The sequence below is a fragment of the Peromyscus maniculatus genome, chromosome 20, assembly GCF_049852395.1.
Source record: "Peromyscus maniculatus bairdii isolate BWxNUB_F1_BW_parent chromosome 20, HU_Pman_BW_mat_3.1, whole genome shotgun sequence".
NCBI classification, from domain to species: domain Eukaryota; kingdom Metazoa; phylum Chordata; class Mammalia; order Rodentia; family Cricetidae; genus Peromyscus; species Peromyscus maniculatus.
The window spans coordinates 33,649,469-33,675,432 of NC_134871.1; the positions used below are offsets into that span (position 1 = coordinate 33,649,469).

Genomic DNA, 25,964 nt, shown 5'->3' on the forward strand with positions numbered 1-25,964 from the left:
GACTGGAAGAGCCAAGGGATTAGGAAGGCTGCTGAGAGATTATGTCCCTCAAAATATGAGAGGAAAGCTGTACTCATGAAATCTCAAAATTAGAGTCACCTAAACAAGACCTACTCAACAACAACACAAGTTGGCATTGCAATGTGGATGGGGAAAGTCTCACAAGGCCCTAACCATACATAGAAAACTATAGGCAATACATGGCTGCTGGGTAGAGTATCAGTTTTTTTTAGGGACAAACCCCTGATAGGTTATCTAATCCCAGTGGTCAGCCCTAAGCATGTGCACAAACAAGCTACACAAAATGGACTCAGCAGACTGTGTTCATGTATAAATATGTGTGCATGTGTGCAACAAAAATTAAAGAAGAGTTCATGAATTTTACAGGGAGTGCCGAACATGGAGAAGTTCCAGCAGGGAGATGGGGGTGAAGGTAATGCAAATACAGTACTCATATATAAAATTATAAAAAACATTAATTGTAAGTTCTAAAAAGAATTATTTGGGGTCTCTATTGTTGCTGACTTTCAGGTACTGGAATTAATGAAAGTGTCCTAGTTAGCTTTCTGTTACTGTAATAAACACCAGGACCAAAGGCAAACTGGAGAAGAAAGGGTTTAATACATCTGACACTCCCAGGTCACAGTCTAACTTTGAAGGAAGTCAGAAAGGCACTCAACAACAAGAACCATACAGAAATTCTGCTTAGTGGCTTGCACTCTCCCCCATGCTCAACTAGATTTCTTGTACAGCCCAAGTCCATCTGCTTAAAGATGGTCCCGCCCACAGTGAGCTGGGCACTTCCACATCAATCATCAGTCAAGACAATTTCTCACTGAAATGGTCACAGGCCAAAATGATCTTGGCAATCCCCAATTGAGACTGCCTCAGATAACAACCGACTCTATGGCAACAGGAAGCAATACAGAGGGGAACAACAGGGCACAAGAAATCCCATAGGGGAAATGGAGAAAATGGGGGCAGGGAGTGTAATTAGAACAGGTACAGGAAATAAATACAGAAGGAGGGGAGAGGATAAAATGAGTAAGGATGCCTGAAAAAAGTAATAAATAATCACACTATTAACTATCTATCTAAAAAGATTCCCAATTTATTTCTGGTGCAATTCAAAATGACTGACACCATCATCTTTCACCCAAAACAATTCAAAATGCACACAATTAAGTAAAAGTAACATTTATTTTATGTTATATAGAAGAAAACATTTAAATCTTTAACCAACTATTTAAGGATCTTTGACGGATACCAGCATCTTTATTCATGGACATGGCAAGGATATGGCTTAGCTATTACATCCATAAACTGACAGTAGCAATGGTTACCTTCTCACGACAAGAAAGCCAGGGTCACCAACATTCCATCATGGATAGAGGAGTGTCCTATAAGGTAACCCCTCCCTAAGACACTGTTGGCAGTTAATGCTGCTGGGGGGAGAGGAGTTACATTCCTCAGCAGTGTAGCCTCTGGAAAGTCACCCTTACTCAAGTTAATAAGCCCACAGTGATACAAACCACCCAAATTAAATGCAACAAAACATAAGGAAAAAGTTGAATAAGAAGTTGTTAGGAAGGAGCTTGGAGGAAGGATATACAAAAAAAGGACATGGGGGTGAATATGATCAAAATATATGATTTATATAATTGTGAATGAATATAAATTGAAAAGAATAATCCTCAGCATCCTAATTCCCACCACCCTAGAACATGCACAGAAAACACCACTCTTGTGTGTACCATGGTCCACATCTCTAGTGTCTCCAGGACTCAGCATGGTCTGAGCTGGGGCCAGACCCTGAAGAAGATTTAGGCGTCTACAAGTTGCTGCAATAATGACAGACTCCCATAAAGGGCAGACAGAGGCATCTTGGCTTCCAGATCCCAAGTTGACCTGGGATTATTCAGCTCCATCTTCAGACCACACTCCTTCAGCAATTCATAAGTAATGGCCAAGCCCTCACCCTGGAGTGGGGCAAGAAGTTGAGGCTGGAGAGTGAAGGGGATGTTCCAGGGATACTTGAAGTTTGGCTGAAGGATGCTCTTTACCTAGAAGAAAAACTCTCAGATTTGACAGACCAGGCTCTGACACCAGTGTGAAAAAGTTTCTGTCCTACAAGCAATGAACCACACAAGATAATGAACTAAGCAAGACCTGGATCACTGTGCATTGGTTCCTCAGCTACAACATGGTAATTATAAGGCCTGTGCTGCACAAGAGTGCCGTTTTTGTGTGTGTGTGTGTGTGTGTGTGTGTGTGTGCGTGCGTGCACAAGTGTGTATATGGCTAGGCACACTTTTATATTTACAGATAAATATATGGGGAGAGAAAAGGCAATTTGAAAATTATAACTGTAAACAGAAAAAGGTGTAACTGACATTCATCTCCTTCATCCCTACAAAGATGCCTTCTTAGGTGGCTAATTTAGATCTAGTAGGCCTGGCCTCTGGGACCACCATAAATACAGAGACTCTCCTGACAGGATCAAACCCAACCTGCCTGATCCCCAGAGAGAGAAGGCAACCAGGGACATTCCCAACTCCTCTACTTGTGGAAACTATATTTTTTTCTTCTAGAATGTTCTTCATCTTCCTGCTTTCCTCTCCCCCACTCCCTGGATTGCTAGGCTTTGGGGTTTCTTACCAGCTCTTGTTGATGGAAGAGGAGCCTCTTCTCCATAGACTGGGCCAGCAGACTGAGTTGGGTATCACTCAGCACTGAAGGAAAGGATGTGTGAGGAAACAGAAAGACAGCCTCAATATTTTCCTCTCAATATGAACTAGGACACCCAATGAGAGGAAAACTCTGGAACAGCGGAATATGCCCCATTGGATTTGAAGGTCAAGCTCACAGTCTCTAGAAAGCTCTTCTGCCCTTCAGACGGCTCCAGAATCATAAGAGACATGACCCAGAGCCTGACAATCTAGAGGCTGAGACAGGAATCATCTTACACCAAGGATGTGTGAAGAAAATGGTGACTGCTCACTTTCTACACCTCAGTCTCCATCCACAGTGCATGGACTGTTATCATCCTGAGCCTTGCTGATGTCACAGAGCAGGGTGACATGAGAATGATCATGATAATTCAAGAGCCTTGGGGAGGTGGATCTAAAAGAGCCCTCTGAGAATCAACACCAGGACTCTCCCACACTTCCCTCAAATCATTCTTACCCATTAGGGCTTGAAGGAGATAAAGAATGAGGTTCTTTAGGTCAATCCATGGGGGTCTTGAGTCCTGTCGCAGCACATCTAGGATCACAGCACCTGGGCCATCCATATGCCCCAACTGATCCAATTCCAGCTAGAGGAGACAGATGTTCTCTTAACAACAGCATTCCCAGTGCTGTCGATGAATGACTTTATACATGCTGAATGAATCCTCTACCATGAAGCTGCAGCCTGGCTCCCTATTCCTTTCATTTTTCTCTTCTGTGTGACAGGGTCTCAGGTTGTTGCCCATGCTAGCTTTGAACACACTATGTAGCCCAGAAAGGCCTTGAACTTGCAACATTCTTGCAAGTAGCTTCAGCTTCCCATGTCTGGCTCAAAACCATTGTTGTATAATGTGCCTATGTCTACTGGAGTTAAGCAAGGTGTGGGCTATAGGTTCTGACTTCCCCAGGGGCATCCTGAGCAGATTTCAGGGGCCACACTCTCTGGCTCTCATCATTGTGCATGGAGCCAGAATCCCCAATCTTTGACATCTTGCTTAGGCACATGGGCATCATGTACATCCCTTCACTCTCATCTATCTCGACACTTCCATTACCCAAACTGACCCTTCGGCTTGATCACCTGTAGGCAGCTATGGAATTCTCACCATGTTCATCAGGTCATACAGAATCTCCCTGTCACTGAGCATGGGCAGGAGGCTAGAGAACACGACACCTTGAACATCCTTTGAAAGCATGGACAGTTCCCATGTTTTCTCAGAAACCTCATCTTGCAGGCGCTTGAAATCTGGTCATAGACAGCAACACCAATCAGAGAGTGAGAGAAATTCTTCATTAAATATTACTAGGATGCTAAGCCCTTCTCCTTCAGTACCATTTCCAGTGGTTAAAAGTTCTCCATTGACCTGACTGAGCCCCACTGAGGCAACTATCATAAAGGTAGAAAGAACTACAGAGCAGGCAGTGTCAGCAGTCTGGAAGGAGGGAGCACAGCACTGGGAGTGGAGATGGAAATTCTGAAAACTGGTTATCACAAGTGGGAGAAAAATGACCATGTGTTCATGACTGGGCTATGTCAGGAAGAAAATGTACTGTTAGACTCCAGAGGTGACAGTCCTCTGTGTTTTGGATCAGTTTCCATGTGTGATAAATGGGGACATGGTGAGGAGTCAGTGAGTCTGTCTTTGTCAGGCACCTGGCACATAAGAGCCACACTTAGTAATAACTATCTCCACCATCTGTGAAGAACTAGCCCAGCATGCATTGGAGGGTATTCTGGTTCTGCCAAGTGTCCTACAGGGTTTTCGGTGAGTGTGAGAGGATGCCATAGTGGAAGCTTCAAAGACATGGGCACTTTCATCCAATCATCTCACATTACCCATGCTGGAGTAATGCCTGCTTCCTAGGAAGTCCTTAGTGAACAATGGAGCAGGCAGTTGCTAATGTGTGAGTTGAACTAACTAAAAATGTCAACGCAGACCTTAGTTTTCTGAGTTCCAAAGAAAGTTCTCATTTGAGTTCCAAGCCTGTGGTTTCCTGATAGAAGCCTAGGTTTTCTAAAGAAAAAAAACAAAAAAACAAAAAAAAACAAAAACGAAAACTCACCTAGATGGAAGGGTTCCTCTATCCTTCCTAGAAAGAGAAGCACAAGCTTTCTTCATGCTCACTTTGCTCAGGACACACACACTGTGTCTCTCCTGCCATCTCCTCCTGCCCCATTCCCAGTCTATGCTTTCTCCACACCAGCCTTCCATGATCTTTCCCATCCCACAGGAACCAGAGCCAGGGGTAGGGCTGAGCACCGGAGCATCACCCGGATGTCCACAACAACCCCACCAGACACATACTCACCAATTGGAGAGATGTAATTTATCTTCCTGACTAGAAAGAGAAAATGCATTACCCCACCCAAGAATTAGTGTTTGACCTTATTTCCCCTGTATCTCTGACATTTTTTTATCCTCCATCCTCACATCTTGTTTTGAAGACCAGATCTCAAGTCCTCAGGCAAAGACAATCCAGTGGGGTTTATTATTATTATTATTATTATTATTATTATTATTATTATTATTATTATTATTTAGTTTTCAGCATGAGGGAGCAGGTCCGACTCTCATAGCTCCAGAACCCTTTACTTACCTTGCCTTCTTATTGAATGTGGCCCTTGAAAGAGAAAGCAAAGGGCTCACTCACCAAGACTCACTCTCTCCACTCCTTCCCTTACCTCATACCTTCCCAACTCCTCCATCCACCCTTGCTTTTCACCTTGCAATTCTACTTTCACAGGAAATTTCCTATGATAAATCCATCCCCAGGTAGATCCTGTACAATAAAGACATACCTGTCTCAATGACTCCAGAACATATTCCAACCATCTCATCTGAGGCAGCAAAACCTCTTAGCAGCCTAGGTACCATACCTAGAAAGGTTTTCTTCTTAGCTTTAGCAGAAAGGAGAATGGCTGAATGGAAAAGAAACTCAATTAGGAGAGATGCAGTTACACCTGCTAGAGTAGTTCCCACACACCATTTAGAGATTCTCAGGCCAAACCCTAGGGATGATGTCAACCCAAACACTAGCCTCTGTGACCTGTAAATCACACCCTTTGAGAGTTGCCCTAAAACTTGCATTTTATTTTATTGAATTGTTTTCATTTATTTGCTTATTTATTGTGTGTGTGTGGATGCCACAGAGTACATTGGAGTGGTCAGAGAAAAACTCTGGAAGTCAGTTATCTCCTTCCAATATGTAGGACCTTGTCGGAGTCTGTCCCTGACCTGTTAAAGAGTTCTTGGGGGGACGAGAGAGGAATGAGGAAATATTAGATAGAAATATAGATGAAGAAGACAAGAAAGACAGAGACACAGGATAGCTTTGTGAGAGCCCTGGGTCAATACCAAGCCACCTCCAGATTTAGTCTAATAGGCATTTTATACACTATGAAGGGGAGAAGCAAAAGACCTACCCATTTCAAGATAAAAGCACAATGTACAGCCAAGTGTAGACTCTTCAAAATATCTAGTAAACACATCCCTGGCCAAATCATTCCATCATGCAGCCCCGCTGGGAAAAGCAAGGTCAGATTGTCTGGCCTTGAGTAAGGCCTTACTAGGGAGGCTCTGTGGGCCCCTACATAGTCCCCCTTATTTGTGGGGCATACATGAGCTGCAAAGAGGGTGCCAAGGGGAAGTTAGACAAATAGAGCTTAAGCTGTTTATGCAGAGTAGACACAAATGGTGCCAGAGGAAGTTAGTTTAAGCTGTTTAGCAGAGAGTAGATACAAAGGATGGTGTGGAGAGGAAGTTAGCTTAAGTTGTTTACACTTAGAGTAGATACAAGGATGGTGCTGAGAGGAATTTAGCTCAAGATGTTTATGCTGAGATAAGATACTAAGAACAGGAGATGATGTCAGTGCATAAACAACTCGTAAACAAGAAAATGAATATAGGGTGACCTTTAAAATGATTGGTTGGTTCCTTCACCCCTCCTAGATTTCTGAGGTTTCTGCTATAAAAGAGGCTTACTGCCTAACAATAAATGAGTTCTTACTTGACTTGATTCCCCACTGCGTCTGATTGTCTCCTGGTAAGAGGAAGGCTGGGAAATGGGTGAGTGGTGCACTTACCTTTCCTGAGTTCCAGGCCATCTCTTCACAGGTGACCTAAGTTCCCAGTGGAGCAGGACCTCACACTTCTTTAAAATATAAAGAGTCCCTCAGACCCCTCAGATGGACTGTGCCTGTATTAGGTCTTCTTTTTCAACCATACAGTTTTACCCATCCTTGAAACACACTTTCCAACAAGTATGCTCTGTCTTAGGTTGATAGCTCACAAGAAGGCCTTACCCATCTCTGACTACCAGCCTCTGGAAGGGAAAGGTACAGAGCCTAACTTCATGAAACTCTGAAGCTGCTTTCCACCAAGGGCTTGCAAATAGCTGTAATAATTACAGCACTACTCCTGCGTCTTTGGCTGCTATACCTCCTAGTAAATGAGTAGAGGATGATCAAAATGGAATGGCCTTTTTAAACAGATCTAAGATGACTACAGCCTTTTTAGGTGCATCAAGCCATTTTTTAAATCAATAAACTCCTGATACAACTGCACCAAATTAATCAGTAAACTCCTGATGCGACTGCATCAAATCTAAGGACTCCTTAGCATCACCATACCATGGTTCACTAACATTAACAAGTTAACATCATAATTTTAGCATGAATTTTACTGTACAGAATTACAATTCTCACAAACTTACATCCAAAAGCAAACTCTTAATAGAACTATTTATACTTCATAGACACAAAATAATTCCACAAACAGTTCCATTCCTACACAAAACAGTTCATGAGTCACCACAGTTAATAGAGTAAATAAGTGTAGGTGAAATCAAAACTGTCTCATTTCTGAAGTCTGAAAAATTCAAAAACTCCTTTCTAATACCAGTCTTCACATTCCACTGAAAGCACAAGATCAGGGCCTGACTTGCCAGCTGCCCCAAAGTCTTTGTATAGCTGTTCAAATCATTATGAATCTGAAGCAAAAAGCTCCAAATACAAAGAAACCCATGACCAAAAACTTGTTGCAGTTCCCTTGAATGCAACAACCCATTTCAAACAAGAGTCTCTAAAATTTGCTCTCAGCTATAACAACACTTCCTGGCCAGAAGAATTCCCCTGGAAAATCTACCCTAGAGCAAAGTTGGCATCAATGTCACTGTAGCTGAGTGACTGCAGACCTCTTCAAAATAGCTCTCCTTACAACCAGAATGAACCAGGATGCCATCTCTTAAAGTAGCCATGCATTTGTTCACCACCAGCAGATAGAAACTGTGCAGCTTTAGCAGCTAGCTCTGTCTCATTTTGGCTTTTTTTATAGTCCTAGTCCTTCTGTGCCTCCTATCTCTGAGCCTGTCAGTCTAGAGACCCTGGTATCCTGAGAACTGAAGGTTCTCAACTGACTCATACTGCATGGGCTCAAGTTGCCTCCCTGCCAGTACAATCTGAGGCTGCCCTTCAGCACCCTGGTCCCATTACCTGCTCTACTGATTGCTTACACAGTCAAATGCCACCCCCAGGGTGGCTCTATGGTTCCAGATGTACCCCTGGGGGCTCAGGCTGGCCTGGGTTTCAGCCCATCTTCTCTCCATTCATCCTGGAGCACAGCTCTGTCTCAACTCAGCAGTTCTCATGCTGCCTAGGGGACTCAGACCCTGCTTATTCCATTACAAGGAGGATATTAAAACCTCTGCTGCACTCTCCATGCAGTAGCCATTGTTCACCTTTTCCACACTGTCTCTGCTCAGCTTGTCAAGGCTGAGGAACATAGCCTCCAGCTATGTCATTCTGGCTTTTACAAACATCCAAGCCAACTGTGTTCTCCTCACCACAGTTCCTTCATGGCAGAAAGCACACAGACCCTCTCTACTCAAGATGGCTCTCTTGGCATCTACTGCCTGTGACTCCATGATGCTCCATGGCTCTTAGCCACTGATGCTGGGCCCAGGCAGTCACTGCTCTCGCTCTTGGTTTCTAAATCTGGAAGTCTCTGAAGTGGCTTCTCATTCTTGGACTGCTAGGTTTGAAGTGTGTGCTCAGTCCCAGATGGTGCTTTCTGCCACTAAAGACAAAAAAGTCGTAACACAAAACGTCCAGGAAATTTGGGACACCATGAAAAGACCAAACCTAAGAATAATAGGGATAGAAGAAGGAGAAGAATACCAACTCAAAGGCACAGAAAATATATTCAACAAAATCATAGAAGAAAACTTTCCTAACCTAAAGAAAGAAATACCTATGAAGATACAAGAAGCTTACAGAACACCGAATAGGCTGGATCCAAAAAAAAAGTCCCCTCGCAACATAATAATCAAAACACTTAACACACAGAACAAAGAAAAAATATTAAGAGCCGCAAAGGAAAAAGACCAAGTAACATATAAAGGCAAACCCATCAGAATAACACCAGACTACTCAATAGAGACTATGAAAGCTAGAAGATCATGGACAAATCTCATGCAGACACTAAGAGACCACAGATGCCAACCCAGACTATTATACCCAGCAAAACTCTCAATCACCATAGGCAGAGTAAACAAAATATTCCAGGATAAAACCGGATTTAATCAATACCTGTCCACAAACCCAGCCTACAGAAAGCACTAGAAGGGAAAATCCAACCCAAAGAAGCTAAACACATGCATGAAAAATCAAGCAATAGATAATCCCACACACCAACATACACCACAGAAGGACAACACAACACAACCACAAAAAATAACAGGAATCAACAATCACTGGTCATTAATATCCATCAATATCAATGGTCTCAACTCACCTATAAAAAGACACAGGCTAACAGAATGGATAAGAAAACAGGACCCATCTATCTGCTGCATACAAGAAACACACCTTAACTTCAAAGACAGACACTACCTCCGAGTAAAGGGCTGGGAAAAGGCTTTCCAAGCAAATGGACCTAAGAAACAAGCTGGTGTAGCTATTCTAATATCTAATAAAATAGACTTCAAACAAAAATCAATCAAAAGAGATCAGGATGGACATTACATATTTATCACGGGAAAAATCCACCAAGATGAAGGCTCGATGCTAAACATTTATGCTCCAAATACAAAAGCACCCACATTCATAAAAGAAACACTACTAAAGTTTAAAATGCACATCAAACCCCACACATTAGTAGTGGGAGATTTTAACACACCACTCTCACCAAAAGACAGATCTACCAGACTGAAACTTAACAAAGAAATAAAGGACCTAACAGATGTTATGACTCAAATGGACTTAATAGATATCTACAGAACATTCCATCCTAACACAAAAGAATATACCTTCTTCTCAGCACCCCATGGAACCTTCTCAAAAATTGACCACATGCTTGGACACAAAACAAATCTCAACACATACAAAAAAATTGGAATAACCTCCTGTATCTTATCAGACCACCATGCCTTAAAGTTAGACCTCAACAACAACAAAAATTATAGAAAACCCACAAACTCATGGAAACTGAATAATACCCACCTGAAACATCAATGGGTCAAGGAAGAAATAAAGAAAGAAATTAAAGATTTCCTAGAATTCAATGAAAATGACAGTACAACATACCCAAACTTATGGGACACTATGAAAGCAGTGCTAAGAGGAAAATTCATAACTCTAAATGCACACATAAAGAAGATGGAGCAATCCCATACCAATGAATTAACAGCACAACTGAAAGCTCTAGAACAAAAAGAAACAAACTCACCCAGGAGAAATAGGTGCCAGGAAATAATCAAATTGAGGGTTGAAATCAACGAAATAGAAAACAAGAGAACAATACAAAAATCAATGAAACAAAGAGTTGGTTCTTTGAAAAAATCAACAAGATAGACAAACCCCTAGCCAAATTAACCAAAAGGCAAAGAGAGAGCACCCAAATTCACAAAATCAGAAATGAAAAGGGAGACATAACAACAGACAACGAGGAAATCCAGAGAATCATCAGATCATACTTCAAAAACCTGTACTCCACAAAAATGGAAAACCAGAAAGAAATGGACAATTTTCTGGATAAATACCACATACCAAAATTAAATCAAAACCAGATAAACCATTTAAATAGACCAATAACCCCTAAAGAAATAGAAACAGTCATCAAAAGTCTCCCAACCAATAAAAGCCCAGGACCAGATGGTTTCAGTGCAGAATTCTACCAGACTTTCAAAGAAGAACTAATACCAATACTCTTCAAAGTGTTCCACACAATAGAAACAGAAGGAACACTAACAAACTCTTTTTATGAGGCTACAATTATCCTGATACCCAAACCACACAAAGATGCAACAAAGAAAGAGAACTACAGACCAATCTCCCTCATGAACATTGATACAAAAATACTCAACAAAATATTGGCAAACTGAGTCCAAGAATACATCAAAACAATCATCCATCACGACCAAGTAGGATTCATCCCAGGGATGCAAGGATGGTTCAACATATGAAAATCAGTCAATGTAATACACCATATAAACAAACTGAAAGAAAAAAACCACATGATCATCTCCTTAGATGCTGAAAAAGCCTTTGACAAAATCCAACACCCCTTCATGATAAAGGTCTTAGAAAGATCAGGAATACAAGGAACATTTCTAAACATAATAAAAGCAATTTATAGCAAGCCAACAGCAAACATCAAATTAAATGGAGAGAAACTCAAAGCAATACCACTAAATTCAGGAACAAGACAAGGCTGTCCACTCTCCCCATATTTATTCAATATAGTACTAGAAGTTCTAGCTAGAGCAATAAGACAACAAAAGGAGATCAAAGGGATACAAATTGGCAAGGAAGAAGTCAAACTTTCACTATTTGCAGATGATATGATAGTATACATAAGTGACACCAAAAACTCTACCAGGGAACTCCTACAGCTGATAAACTCCTTCAGTAAAATGGCAGGATACAAGGTCAATTCAAAAAAATCAGTAGCCCTCCTATACACAAATGATAAAAGGGCTGAGAAAGAAGTCAGAGAAACATCACCCTTTACAATAGCCACAAATACCTTGGGATAACACCAACTAAACAAATGAAGGACCTTTTTGATAAGAACTTTAAATCTCTAAAGAAAGAAATTGAAGAAGATATCAGAAAATGGAAGGATCTCCCATGCTCATGGATAGGTAGGATTAACATAGTAAAAATGGCAATCTTACCAAAAGCAATCTACAGATTCAATGCAATCCCCATCAAAATCCCAACACAATTCTTCACAGACTTGAAAAGAAAAATACTCAACTTCATATGGGAAAACAAAAGAGCCAGGATAGCTAAAAGAATCCTATACGATAAAGCAACCTTAGGAGGCATCACCATCCCTGACCTCAAACTCTACTATAGAGCTATAGTAATAAAAACAGCTTGGTACTGGTATAAAAACCGACATACGGACCAATGGAATCGAAGTGAAGACCCTGACATTAATCCATGCACATATGAACACCTGGTTTTTGACAAAGGAGCCAAAACTATACAATGGAAAAAAGAAAGTATCTTCAACAAATAGTGCTGGCATAACTGGATGTCAATATGTAAAAAATTACAAATAGATCCATATCTGTCACCATGCACAAAACTCAAGTCCAAGTGGATCAAAGACCTGAACATAAATCCAGTTACACTAAACTTAATAGAAAACAAAGTAGGAAGCACTCTTGAACACATTGGCACCGGAGACCATTTCCTAAATATAACACCAACAGCACAGACCCTGAGCACAACAATTAATGAATGGGACCTTTCAAAATTGAGAAGCTTTTGCAGGGCAAAAGACACAGTTAATAAGACAAAAAGACAGCCAACAGAATGGGGAAAGATCACCAACCCCACATCTGACAGAGGATTGATCTCCACAGTATATAAAGAACTCAAGAAACTAGACATCAAAATACTAAACAGTCCATTTAAAAAATGGGCTAAAGAGCTAAACAGAATTCACAAAACAAGAATCACAAATGGCTGAAAGACATTTAAAGAAATGCTCAACATCCTTAATCATCAGAGAAATGCAAATCAAAACGACTCTGAGATACCACCTTACACCTGTCAGAATGGCTACGATCAAAAACACCAATGACAGTCAATGTTGGAGAGGATGTGGAACAAAGGGAACACTCCTCCACTGTTGGTGGGAATGCAAGCTTGTACAACCACTGTGGAAATCAGTATGGCGGTTTCTCAGAAAATTAGGAATCGAACTACCTCAAGACCCAGCCATCCCACTCTTGGGCATATACCCAAGGAATGCTGATTCATACCATAAAGATACATGCTCAACTATGTTCATAGCAGCACTATTTGTAATAGCCAGAACCTGGAAACAACCTAGATGCCTGTCAACTGAAGAATGGATGAAAAAAATGTGGTACATATACACAATGGAGTACTCCTCAGCAGAGAAAAACAATGAAGCATGAAATTTGCAGGCAAATGGATGGAACTAGAAAAAATCATCCTGAGTGAGGTAACCCAAACCCAGAAAGACAGTCATGGTTTGTACTCACTCATAAGTGGATTCTAGATATAAAATAAAGAACAATCAGACTACAACCCATAGAACCATATATATATATATATATATATATATATATATATATATATATATATATATATATATATGGAGGTCCCTAGGATGACTGTGGCTTATAATAAATTTTGGTTTTACTCAATTACTGAGCAAGCCTCAATGAAACATCTCACTATTAAGATGAGAATACATACTCTATCAAGATGATAATAGAAAAATAATTAATTAATTTTAAACAATAAAAAATAAATAAAAATAGAAAAATTTGAAATATTAAACATTTTACTAAAGTTTAAAAAAGGGAGAACTAGGGACTCATCATTCCTCTCCACATTCTATTCTTTCCCTTGTTTTATATATTTTAAATTTTTTTATCGGTGGATTCTGCTGGAGTTTTTCGGTGGATTCTGCTGGAGGATCTAATGCAGATAGGCACTGGAGGGCTCCTGTTGCAAATCACCCTCTGGAGCGATGGAAGGATCTTTCTACTAGCATGTGGAGGAGACCTGATCTAGTGTTGGTGTGGCCCCGGAGTTTGGTTTATGTCTTTCCTCAAGACAATGAGGTTCCTCTTTGGATTCCTGAGCACTGAACGTGCCCTATGGCTGCTGCTGAAGATCAACATGACAGAGACCTAATGGGTCATCATGAAAAAAATCTACCCTTCTGATGCCAATGGAGATTGAGAGCCCAATATGGCCAGCTTTGGCAAGCATTAATGTAAGCCTAGAAACTGTAGCCATAAGATTGGATTCTCCAGAAGAGCTGCCAACCAAAGTCATGCTCAGATCAAGGAAAACGGGCCTTGGCAGTTCGTGTTTCTGGAGTTGTATCCATGCCAGTGGATGTCCACACAATCCAGAAAAGAATTTGACATTGCTGCTGCCGCTGTTGCTGTTATAACAATGGCGCACACCACTGCTACTGTTTCTGGGATTACCATTTCATAATTGCTTACTACAGCTAGCACAGTGGAGACCCTGGCAACAAAAGTAGCTACTACAGTTAGTTAATCTTTCATTCTATTGGGCATGATAAATTTAATTCAGTAGTTATATACATCTCGATTGGCTTTAAAAATTATAAATTTATAAACTCAAAAAAATAAATAAATAAAAAATAAAAAAATACTCCATGAGGTAAAGCAGACTGGCTTCCTCCTGCCTTGTCATATAGGTTTCTTGTTAGCCTTCTAACTGGCCCTTCCTTATCCACACTACATCTGGAAATCTTGCATTGTTTTGCATTATATCCATAGAGATATGCTGAGGTCTGAGACTTGCCTTACAACAAAGTTCAAGCATTTGACACATGAAATGAGCCAAGAGAGAAAAATGACAGCATTTAATGTGTGAATTAAACAAAGTTAAACAAAAAGCAAACTTCAGAGTGTCTGCAAGTCACATTCTGAGCACTAGGGGGCGAGCAGGGCATCTTATTTACACAATCAGCCACAGCAGGAAAGAGACCAACTAGGACCATGTGCTGATTAACAAGTACAAATTTAGTCCTCATAACAGACCAAAAAGGACTTCATAATTGCCACATCACTGACCCGCCACTTCAGAGTAAACTGTCCTTCTCGTGTGTCAGGGGAAAATGAGACTTTCTCCCCAAGCTGACATGAAGGCAGGAGGTAAGTGACCACCAGCAAAGCATCCACCCCAACCTCTCTTCACTCCTTAGGTTCACCAAGCTCTTTGCCTGATCTGACAACATTCTCTGCACCTTCAGAAACCATCACCCCAGAGTCCCCTCCCATGATCACCTCTTCTCATGCACATCCCCCCTCTTGTCAGCTCCCCTAAGTGCCCTCTACATGGAACATCACTTCTCTCCTTCTATGTACACCTCAGTCTTTGCAGTTTATCAGGTGGGGAACTCTCCTGGATTGGGCCTCTACAAACATGGCCTTGGTTCTCTGGCTACAGCTTCTGATCTAATCAGATCCTAGGTTGTTTGTTTGTTTGTTTCTTGTTAATGTTTTTATTATATTATTTTATTATATCTTTCCCTCTGAAAATAAAAGCTCTTTTCATTTACTATGATCTGTAATAGTAACAACATCTCCCCCCGGGCATTTCAAAGGCATCTCCAGCCTGTACCCACTCCTCACCCTATGACTCACTCAAGGGTGCCTGTAGAATGTGGATAATCTTTCTCCATAAGCCACAGTCCACTAACTGTACTATACTAGAAAGTCTATTGCTGTCAACTAGAGGACTGACTCCATGACTTTCCCTTGGCCAGAATTTACAAGATAGATATTTTGGGGGTGGGGGAAGATTGTACATATGTGTGCATGTGTGTATGTATGCCTGTACATGAAAGGCATCCCCCCTTTTCTGAGGAGCTGCCCTCCACATTGAGGAGGACCTTGGAGCTCTGAAACCTACTTATGTTCTGGCACTCACATAAAACATATATCCATTCCTAACTCAGACATCTCTGCCCCAGGGCAGAGTCTGAACCCATGGGGGAGGGGTGTGCTTACATGGATGCATACATGTGTTTTGTGTGTGTGTCTGTGTGTGTGTGTGACTGTGTGTGTGTGTATTTCTTGATGAGAGCCATGGAAAACTCCTGTGCTATGTTGTTCAAGCCTTCTACGTACAGTTTCATTTGTGTTGTGCTCCTATTATTTTATAGAGAGTTAATATGGGTTTTAAGATCACCTGGTGGGCCTGTGGATTCCCTGCTGAGCTTCTGAGAGTGGTAGGACTTTCACTGGCTAAAAATGAATGACTAGAGATGGCTGGGGTTGGGCTTGGACCTTATCCAGCTCAAGACATCTCCATTTAAGCACCCCAAGATGGATCTCTTCCTACAGCTAGTGATATTTGAGCTTGGCCATTTTTAGGGGTGGCTAAGGATGGTGGCACATGTGACTTGGACAATAAAAAGTGTTCTTCCTGGTCTACAGTCAGGAGAGAAGGGGAGGTTCAGGTCTCTAGACATCCCACCCCCACCTTACTCCCAAGTCTGCTCACCACAAGTGTTATTCTCAATGACCAGTTGCTTCTTCTTGTAGGCCACCACTGCACCCTTCAGGATAGGCACTGAATCTGTTCTGTCACTTCGCCACTGTCCCTGGGCTTGACCCTGGGGAGACAAAACATTCCTAGGAGTTTATAGCTCTTTGTCTCTTAAAAATCATGTTTACTTTTAATCAAGGCAACATATGCTTGTAATTTAAAAGTCAAATAAACCTAGAAATCTCATGAGAAAACACTAGCAGTCTATCACTTCCCCTTCTTCTTGGTCTCCATGTCCAGTCACTGCCTCTCCCACTTCTATAACAATAGTACCTGCATTGAAATTTGGGAGGTGTTCCCAGAGAAACCTGATGATTGAACCTAGAGCAACCATGATTGCCAGGCTAGTAGTTACCACTGAGCCATACAACCAACCCTATTACAATGTCTTCATTTTTTCAAACTCATTCTCCTACTCAGCCCTCAATGCTTGCTGTTCCACCCATATTCACATCTGGGGTCTGTGTAGGTGTGTACTCTCTGATAGCTGTTGGGCAAGACTGCTTCTCCTCATTCCAGATCTTGTCTCTATCAGTCAGTGTGATGTCTTCTGTCTTTTCTGTACTGTTATATATTATCTTCTGGGGAGCTGAGAGGTACATGCTTGAAAACCTTGATATTCAAAGACATCTTTAACTTGCATTTAGTTCACATTTTGAAGGACATAGAATTCTAGGCTGGGAGCTGGGCAGTAGTGATGCATGCCTTTAATCCCTAGCACTTGGGTAGTAGAGACAGATGGATCTCTGTGAGTTAAAGGCAGCCTGGTCTATAGAGTGAGTTCCAGGACAGCCAGGACTATTGCACAGAGAAACTCTGTCTTAAAACAAGAGAAAAGAAAAAAAAAGAATTCTAGGATGGAATTCCATGGAATTTAAGTTCTTTTCCTTTTTTAATGTACAATTTTCTTTTCTTAAATATTGTTTATATTTGAGAATTTCATATATATACATATGTAATGTATTTTGATCAAACCCACACACCCCATTAACTCAATTCCAACTCCTCTCTTATTCCATCCCCATCACTTTCCCCTCCCAACTTCATGTACTCCTTCTGTTTTTTATTTTTAATTAATCCATTGAGTCTCCTTAGCCAGAACATGCTTGAGTGTAGGACCATCTACTGGAGCACAGCAGCCTCTCAGGGCCTGAGGACATCAGCACTTACAATTCTGGATCTGGGTTACCTCATTCAGGATTATTATTTCCAGCTATACCCACTTTTCTGGACGTTTCATAATTTCCATAAATAAATAATTCCCACAGGAATAAAATTCCTCTGTGTGTGTGTGTGTGTGTCACATTTTCATTCTCCATTCATCAACTTATGGACATCTAGGCTATTTCCATTTCCTGGCTATTATGAATAGAACAGCACTGAGCATGGATGAACAAGTATCTCTGTGGTCCAGTACAGAGTCCTTTGGGTATATATGTCCAGGAGTGCTGTAATTGAAGCATGTTGTATATCTACTTCTAGTTTTTGTGTGTGTGTAATTTACTCTATTATTTCTATGCTTATTGTTTCATCTGGATAAACTGCCAATTGGTGAGACTAAGATACTGAAGTCACCTACTGTGGGATGTCTTTCTGTATTCTATGAATATATGTGGCTCCCATCATATAATTTAAAAAAAAAAAAAAAAAGCTGTTTTGAACTGTGGCAAGAAAGCTTACAGCCAGGCAGGAAATCTGAGCAGAGAGACAAGAGAGAAGAGGGGAGGAGCCAAGGGAGATTCTAGCCCTTTGCCAAAGTAGCAGCAAGATGCCAGCAGACAAGTAACACCATGGCCACGTGGCAACATGTAAATTAATAGGAATGGGTTAATTTAAGATGAAAGAGCTAGCTAGAAAGAAGCTAAAGCCATAGGATATACAATTTGTAATTAATATTAAGCCTCTAAGTGATTATTTTCTAAGTGGCTGGGAAAGCTCAGATGGAAGAGATTCATCCAGACCTGGAGGCTTGGCAGGACTGGAGAAACTTCCGGCTACAGTCACCTACCATTGAGGTTAATCCGTTGCTTTACATTTAGAAGTATTTGCATTATGAAGCTGTGTGGAGCCATGTTCGGTGCAAATATTTTTAGAATTACAATGTCTTCTTGATAGGTTGATCTCTTGATCAGTGTGGAGTGACATTATTTCTTCTGATTATTTTTGGATTGAATTCTATTTCTTTGGATTTTACTGTAGCATTTCCTGTTAGTCTACTTGGCTTTGCTTTGAATACCTTTGTCCAACCTTCACTCTAAGATAGTTTCCATCTTTAGTGGTTGAGTATGTTCCTGGGAGACAGCAAAACATATCCTGTTTCTTAGTCCAGTCTGCTAGTCTGTGTCTTTTATTAGGGAGTTGAAATCACTAATGTTCTAAGTTTATTGATTCTGTCATTTTGTTTATTTTTATGGTGTTTGTTGTCTTTTGTTTAATCACTGACCTAACACTATTAATTTTTCCTGTCACTACCTGGATATTCTTATCCCTTTTTTGGGCAGAAATATTCTTTTTAGTTTCCTCTGTAGGGCTGGCCTGATGGTAATAAATTCCTTTCACATGCTTTATTGTGAAATTTTATTTCTCCTTTGACTATAGCTGACAGTTTTGCCCAGACTGTCTGTATTCTTTTGGGATTTGCAGTATATTAATTTGAACTCTTCTTGATTTTAAATTCACCACTAAGAAATCAGCTGTTATTTTGATGAGCCTGTCTTTATATGTGACTTGGTCTTTCTCTCTTGTGGTTTTCAATATCCTTTCCTTGTTCTGTACATTTAGTGTTTCTATTTTTACATGATATGATAGTTTCTTTTCTGATTCTATCTAGTTAGTGTTCTACATGCATCTTGCATCTCAATAAGGCATCTCTTTCCCTAGATTTAGAACATTTTTTTCCATGATTTTGTCAAACATATCTCCTGTGCCTTTGTCCTGGGTCTCTTCTCCTTCTTCTATACCTATTTTATAGATTTGGTCTTTTTATAGTGTCCCAGAATTCCTGCATGTTATGTGTACTGGGTGGTTTTGTGTGTCAACTTCACACAAGCTAGAATCATCAGAGAGGAAGGAGCCTCAGCTGAGGAAATGGCTCCTTGAGATCCAGTTGTAAGGCATTTTCTCATTTAGTAATCAATGAGGGAGGGCCCAGCCCATGGTGAATAATGCCATCCCTGGACTGCTGGTCCTGTGTTCTATAAAAAGGTGGACTGAGCAAGTTATGGGAGCAAACCAGTAAGCAGTTCCCCTCTCTGGCTTCTGTATCACCTCCTCTTTGAGTTCCTGTCCTGGCTTCCTTCGAGGATAAACAGCAATGCTGAAGTGTAAGCCAAATAAACCCTTCCTCCCCAATTTGCTTTTTGGTCATGGTGTTTTGTAGCAGTAGTAGAAGACATTATGTTTATGGGGTCTGCCATCAGCTGTGGTTGATCAAATTCCTCTTCCTTGACTTCAAGCTCTTTCACTTGATCTGTTCTGTACTGAGACTTTCCACTAAGCCTCTTAACTTCCTGAATTTTTTTCATTTCAAGTTTATTTCAATTTGAGTTTTCTTTAAAAATGCTCTTTATCAAATTCCTTATTTCATTCAATTGTTTTTTTTTTCAGTCTTCATCCTGGCATTTATTCATATCTTTTTAAGGTATTTGAAGGTATTTATAATTGATGTTTGAAATCATTGTCTTTTTTTAAGATTTTATTGATTTATTATGTATACAGTGTTTAGCCTGCAGGCCAGAAGAGGGTACTAGATCTCATTATGGATGTTTGTGAGCCACCATGTGGTTGCTGGGAATTGAACTCAGAACCTCTGGAAGAACAACCAGTGCTCTTAACCTCTGAGCCATCTCTCCAGCCCTGAAATAATTGTCTTGTGTATCATCTAAAGTTGCTTTTCTCCTGGAAACTTAACTATTGGAGTACTAGTTTTTCAAGGAGACACATTAATTTGGTTTTGGTTTGTTTTAGGGAGGGCTGTTTTGTTTGTTTCGTGTGTGTGTGTGTGTGTGTGTGTGTGTGTGTGTGTGTGTGTGTGTGTATGTGTGTGTGTGTGTGTGTGTGTGTGTGTGTGTGTGTGTGTGTGTTTGGTTTTTTGCAATAGGTTCTAGGCATATGAAGTTAGGTTGTTGGCACATTTGTTTGTTGAGTTGGCATTGCTATTACCCCAACTGTCAGTTTTTGAACCACCTGAATGATGCTTAAGATATAGTCTTGGGACCACTTGGTGTTGATGTGAAACTGGAGTATCAGAAGTAGTCCTAGCTCAGAGCTAGGTGCAGCTTCTGAACACAGGAACAAACCTTCCAGAGAGTTAGCAGGGACTCACTGCAGACACTCAGAAGTCTGTAGAAGGCTTCCATGGTTCTGCTGTGGTCCTTAGGTGTCAGGAGCTGGAGTCAATGGAGGCCTCATGCTCCAGTGGACAGTTGTACAACCATGCTCACACTGGGTTCTCAAACTCAGTGGGTCATGGAGCAAAACAAAAGACTTGAATGGGGGAAAGCAATTTGAAAGGAAGAGGGTGGGTTGCTGAGTGTGGCAGGAAGGTAAGAGAGACCAGGGCAAGAGTAATCAGAATGCATGTTATATATCTATGAAATTATCAAAAATAAATTTAATTAAAATACTTAGTGAATACAGAATTGAAATATAGAAAAGAGAGATTATGTTCCATATTTTAGCTAATAAATGAATTCTATGATAATTTTTAAATAATGTTTGGTTGTGGTAAGAAGACTGTGTAAATCCCATGTGCTTAAAGTATTTAAATTTTGCCCCTTCAAACATGCCTTATCAAAGTCAGGTATAGTGGATGTACCTGTAATCCCACAGCGTTTAGAAAGTGGAAACAGCCTAGCAATGGTGACACACACCTTAAATCCCAGCACTCGGGAGGCAGAGCTAGGCCAATCTCTGTGAGTTTGAGGCCAGCCTGGTCTACAGATTGAGTTCCAGGACAGCCAGGCCTGTCTCAAAAAACAAACAAACAAACAAACAAAAAAGGAAGACCCAGAGTTCAGGTTCAGCCTCAGATCCATAGGCAGTTAGAAGACAAATCTAGGCTATATAAGACCTTATCTCAAAAATTATTTGTAATCAGATGGTCATAGAAAGTAGATTAACAGCAGCAGTTTAATTAAGGTACTCCCATGTTTTTCCAGCCATGAAACTCAGTGTGCAAATAATACAGAATCCTCACATTTTTATTTCTGAAGCAAACTATTATTTACTCAAAACAAAACATGGTACCAAACAATTATGTCTAGTTTCAAATGTATCAATATGTGTTAATCCTATGTATTAAAGCATTATAAATGAGGGCAGTAGGATGCAATCTAACCAACTGAACTAACTGGCTGGCCCCTCACTGGCCTGCCCCCTCATAGGAGAGCTGCTCCCTTCCCCAAATTTGGGAACGCTGGCCGGCCCCACTTTGGGTGTAGTGAGAGTGGGCTTCACCCCATCTCAGATGAGGTCCCAACAGTCCTTGCTGACAAATTCAGCTACCCAGACCAACATCCAGGGCTTTGAGTTGGCACTCTACCAATATCTCCCCATCTATGACCTACTGGAGTACATGAAGGGACTGGTCCTTCGGAACCATAGCCACAGAAGCTCCATGACTCCAGGCAATAGCATGATACCTGAGAGGAATTTCAGAGAGGGGCCAGTATTGATGCTGTACTAGAAGCCAGAGGCCTTGAACTTGACCAGCAACACACTATACAATGAACATTTGCAAGTAAAGCTGTTTGGAGAAAATACTGTAGGACACACCACAGTTCCCAATGCCACCAAGATGAATGAAGAGGTGACAGAGAGGTGGAAAATATGGAAGAGCAAAGTGGTTTTTTGTGGTTGTTTTGTTTCACTTGTTTGCATTTTTGTTTGTTTCTTGTTTTTGTTTGTTTGTTTAGTTAATATTCTTATTTGTGGTTTTTATTTTCTTATTTTTATTATTGGTTTTCAAGTTTTCCTTTGTGGGAGATGCTACAAGGATGAAAGGTGGATATGGAGGGACAGGGAAATGAGTGGAATCTGGAGTGCATGATGTGAAATTCTCTAAGAATCAATAAAAAAAATATGTTTAAAAAAAGAATGCAAGCTAAGACCAGGAGTTAACATATATTACATATGAGTAGGGAAGAATAAGGACCACACCCTTTGACCCCTAGAAACTGGTCACCAGATGCCCTTGACGAAGATGGGTGCACTGGCTGTACTTGATGTTTTATTCTCATCCCTGTCCCATACCTTGGCAATCTGATGGGGGATGCCCACTTTTCCTGAAAGTTCTACACTGCTGCTGTCTTCCAGCACAGTACCCTTGGTCACTTCAAAGGCCTCTGTCACCACATACAGTTCCTTCTTTCCCATCCGGCAATTCTTCACAAATGATGGCTCCTGACCCAGAAGCTTCCTGAAGGTGTAAAATGAGAATGAAAGGATCCAAATGGCTAATTTCAGAGAAAAAGAGACCAAATCATGAAAAAAAAAATGTGAGCCAGCCTTTAAGAGCTAAAGAGATTAGGTCAGCTTCAGGATGGAATGTGGTTCAGTCTATAAAGTGATGGCCAGGCAAGCATGAGGACATGAATCAGATTACTCAGGAGCCACATTACAGCCCAATATGGTTATAGTTGACTATATGCTACCTGTGCTTGAACTCTGCTAAGACAGTAGACAGTAAATGTTCTTGTCATAACAATAACAGTTCCTGAGCTGGCAGGATGGCTCAGCATGTAAAGATGGTTGCAGACCTAAGCTTGATTCCCAGACACACACAGCAAAGGGAGAGATCTGACTCCTGAAGCTGTCCTCTGACTTCCACATTTGAGCCATGGCATGAGGGTGTGCATGAACACACACACACACACACACACACACACACACACACACACACACATACACACACACATACGTACGCGCACACGCACACACACACACACACACACACACTCTATCTCTCTCTCTCTCTCTCTCTCTCTCTCTCTCTCTCAGTATATAAATAAATGTAATAAAGAAAAATTTAAAATAATGGTTACCAGGTAGGGTGATAATATGTTACTGACTTACACTTATATGCCTATATCAAAACAAAATGCTGCACATGAAACATGCATTTCTACTTCTAAATTATACCTCAAAAAAGATATGGTAGAAGTCAGCTAAGTCCCAAGGCACTGGGATGCTAAAGTGATTGGTACAGTCTTCGTAACATTTTAATCAATATTCCAACCTTACTTCTACTGATTCTTTCCTCACTACATACCCATCCTCTATACAATGAACAGAAACTTCTATCACATCAGAACTTGTGTCTGTCTGTCTTGTTTTTCTGTCCTTATCACATTAATAGAGCAATAATGGGTGATTCTGTATTAATGAGTATTATTAGGGAATGCTAAGCCATTATTTCAATGACTTGTAAAAATAATAAAGCAGAATAATGTGAGTTGTCATAAACCCTGCTTGAGGACTCTTTGCCTACAATAACACATCCCTGAACTTAGCTGACCCAAAGTTTTACCTGTTTTGAAGACTTTCCAGTTTTGAATCTGGGATGCTAGTACACTGAACTTCGATGTCGTATCCACAGGACTGAACAAACTCTGCTGATACACTTCCTTCTGCAATGGCATTGACACCAGTGTTAGCCTTCAGTTTCCGGGATTCAGTGTGTTTTAGGGGGATGGGAACAGACACTTCAGGCTCTGAAGAGGAAAGGAGACAGAAGTTTAGCCAAGAATTCACTGTGGAAAAGCTGCTCTGGAGAATGGGAAATACAAGGCCAGTTCCCCTCCTCAATTAAACCTTAGTCAAGAAGCTACCTAATAATTATATGTATAATATACAATAATAATTAATATCTGAAATATATTTTACTACAGAGGGCAAATTCCAGAGCCAATGGAAGCACAGTCTTAATCCTAAAAGAGAAAAGCATCATTTGTGCAGTGTTTAGGAGTCCCCTGAGATCATCTTTTCAAGTACAGATCCAGCCCTGAGGCAACTGGGTGAAAATGAAAAATACTAGGGACTTACAGACAGACTGACCTCAGCCTGGATCCTAATTCTACCATTTTGAGCTATGTAACTTCAAACAAATTGTTTTAGGAACTTCAATTACTTTTTTGTAACATGGGTATCATATCTCCATCTAAAGCTTGGAAGTATTATATGGCCAGATGCAAGGAAGGGTCCAGAAAATAAGTGGATCCCTATAGGATCTTCCTTGTCCTTTGCCCTTAAGCAGGATGGCTCATTAGCTACCTGTTTGGACACCTCGTGGTTCTTGGGAAGCTACACTACTGAAAATGCTGATTTTTACACTTCTCTGCCCCTTGGCTGACCATACCTGGGACTGGACAATTTGGCTCTAAGATCTGCAGGAGGGAATATCCAACTGGACTGTCTTCAGATTTCCAAAACAGTGACTGAGGATCTGTCTGCAGTATCTCAAAGTGGCGGAACTTCATCGCATCTGACAGACGTTTGACAGGCTTCAGATCTTTTCCTTGAAGTTTCTTGACCACATCCTTGCAAACCCAGTCAAATGAGTGGGGCATGTTGCTAGTATCAGACAGAAGGAAGTGCAAAAAATTTAGTTGAGAAAAGAAAGAGTGTAGTTGACTTGTGGAGACCCACAGAGGATTCCTAGTAAGAAATTACTCAGGGTCTGAGAATCTGAGCTTGCTTTACCAAGCAGGGCTGCATAAGAGGATGATTTGACCATGCGTGTGGTTACCAGGTGTTTGGAAGTGTCTACACTTGGCCGTGCAGTGTACATTGATTGAGCAAGGGGAGGTCTTTTGCCCTGCCTCTTGTCATTATTATAAAGAGCCCTTTTGAAGAGGCAGAAGAGGCCATTGGTTATTGATCCTGAAGCTATCCTGTGTCTCTTTCTCCTCCTCACTATCTGTCTATCTAATAATTTGTTATCCATCTCCCACCATCATAGGAACCTTTTAAAAGGTGGTAGCTGGCCTCCCACAGATGGTGCCACAACTTGGAACTTGGGTGCAGAGGAGACAAGGAAGAGAGAGTAGGGGGAACCATAGAATCAGTTGGACATGTCCAGTTATAAATTAAGGTTAAGGTGGTGGTATTCTAGTCTTTGGGAGTAAAACTGTATATAGATAAAGCAAAGCAGCTGAAAATTAAGCTGAAGCAAATAGTAAAAGTTAGGCTATGGCAAGTATTTCTCTCTGTCTAGGTTTCTCTCTTTTCTCTCTCTCAATTTCTATCTATAAAATTAGGTAAAAAATATAGGGTTTAAGTATAGGGATATTATGGTGGTATTTTATTTGTATTGAAATGTGATTTTATTTGTATGTTAATAAATAAAGTTGCCTGGGGGTCAGAGCTAATAGTAAGCCATAGCAGAAGCTGGGCGATGGTGGTGCACACCTTTAATCCCAGTACTTGGGAGGCAGAGGTAGGCGGATCTCTGTGTGTTCAAGGATACAGCCAGCATGAAGACACACGCCTTTAATCTCAATACCAACCATAGGAAGACCTGGATGTCTGTATAGATGGGCAGCGATGAGGAGGTCATGTGGTTGGGTTTACAACCAATGAGAAGGCAGAATAGAAAGTCAATAAAAAGGACAAACACACAGGAAGTAGGTCTCTTGCTGAGGAGAACAGCAGCGGCA

The 25,964-nt window shown here is 40.9% G+C and overlaps 1 protein-coding gene across 1 annotated transcript in view; it reads right to left on the reverse strand.

Annotated features, from left to right (window-relative positions):
- Positions 1–1,183: 1,183 nt before the first annotated feature.
- The window catches only part of LOC102914030 (gasdermin-C-like), a 37,136-nt gene continuing 12,355 nt past the window's right edge, over positions 1,184–25,964 (reverse strand). The window contains exons 2-13 of the mRNA XM_076555958.1: positions 24,665–24,879; positions 23,837–24,020; positions 22,561–22,726; positions 16,264–16,375; positions 5,530–5,649; positions 5,328–5,351; positions 5,040–5,069; positions 4,794–4,820; positions 3,836–3,975; positions 3,187–3,316; positions 2,659–2,732; positions 1,184–2,063 (exon numbers count right to left, since the gene is read on the reverse strand). Of these exons, the coding sequence (XP_076412073.1) occupies positions 1,824–2,063; positions 2,659–2,732; positions 3,187–3,316; positions 3,836–3,975; positions 4,794–4,820; positions 5,040–5,069; positions 5,328–5,351; positions 5,530–5,649; positions 16,264–16,375; positions 22,561–22,726; positions 23,837–24,020; positions 24,665–24,875 (1,458 nt within the window). The 5' untranslated portion in view covers positions 24,876–24,879 and the 3' untranslated portion in view covers positions 1,184–1,823. The remainder of the gene's footprint in view (positions 2,064–2,658; positions 2,733–3,186; positions 3,317–3,835; positions 3,976–4,793; positions 4,821–5,039; positions 5,070–5,327; positions 5,352–5,529; positions 5,650–16,263; positions 16,376–22,560; positions 22,727–23,836; positions 24,021–24,664; positions 24,880–25,964) is intronic.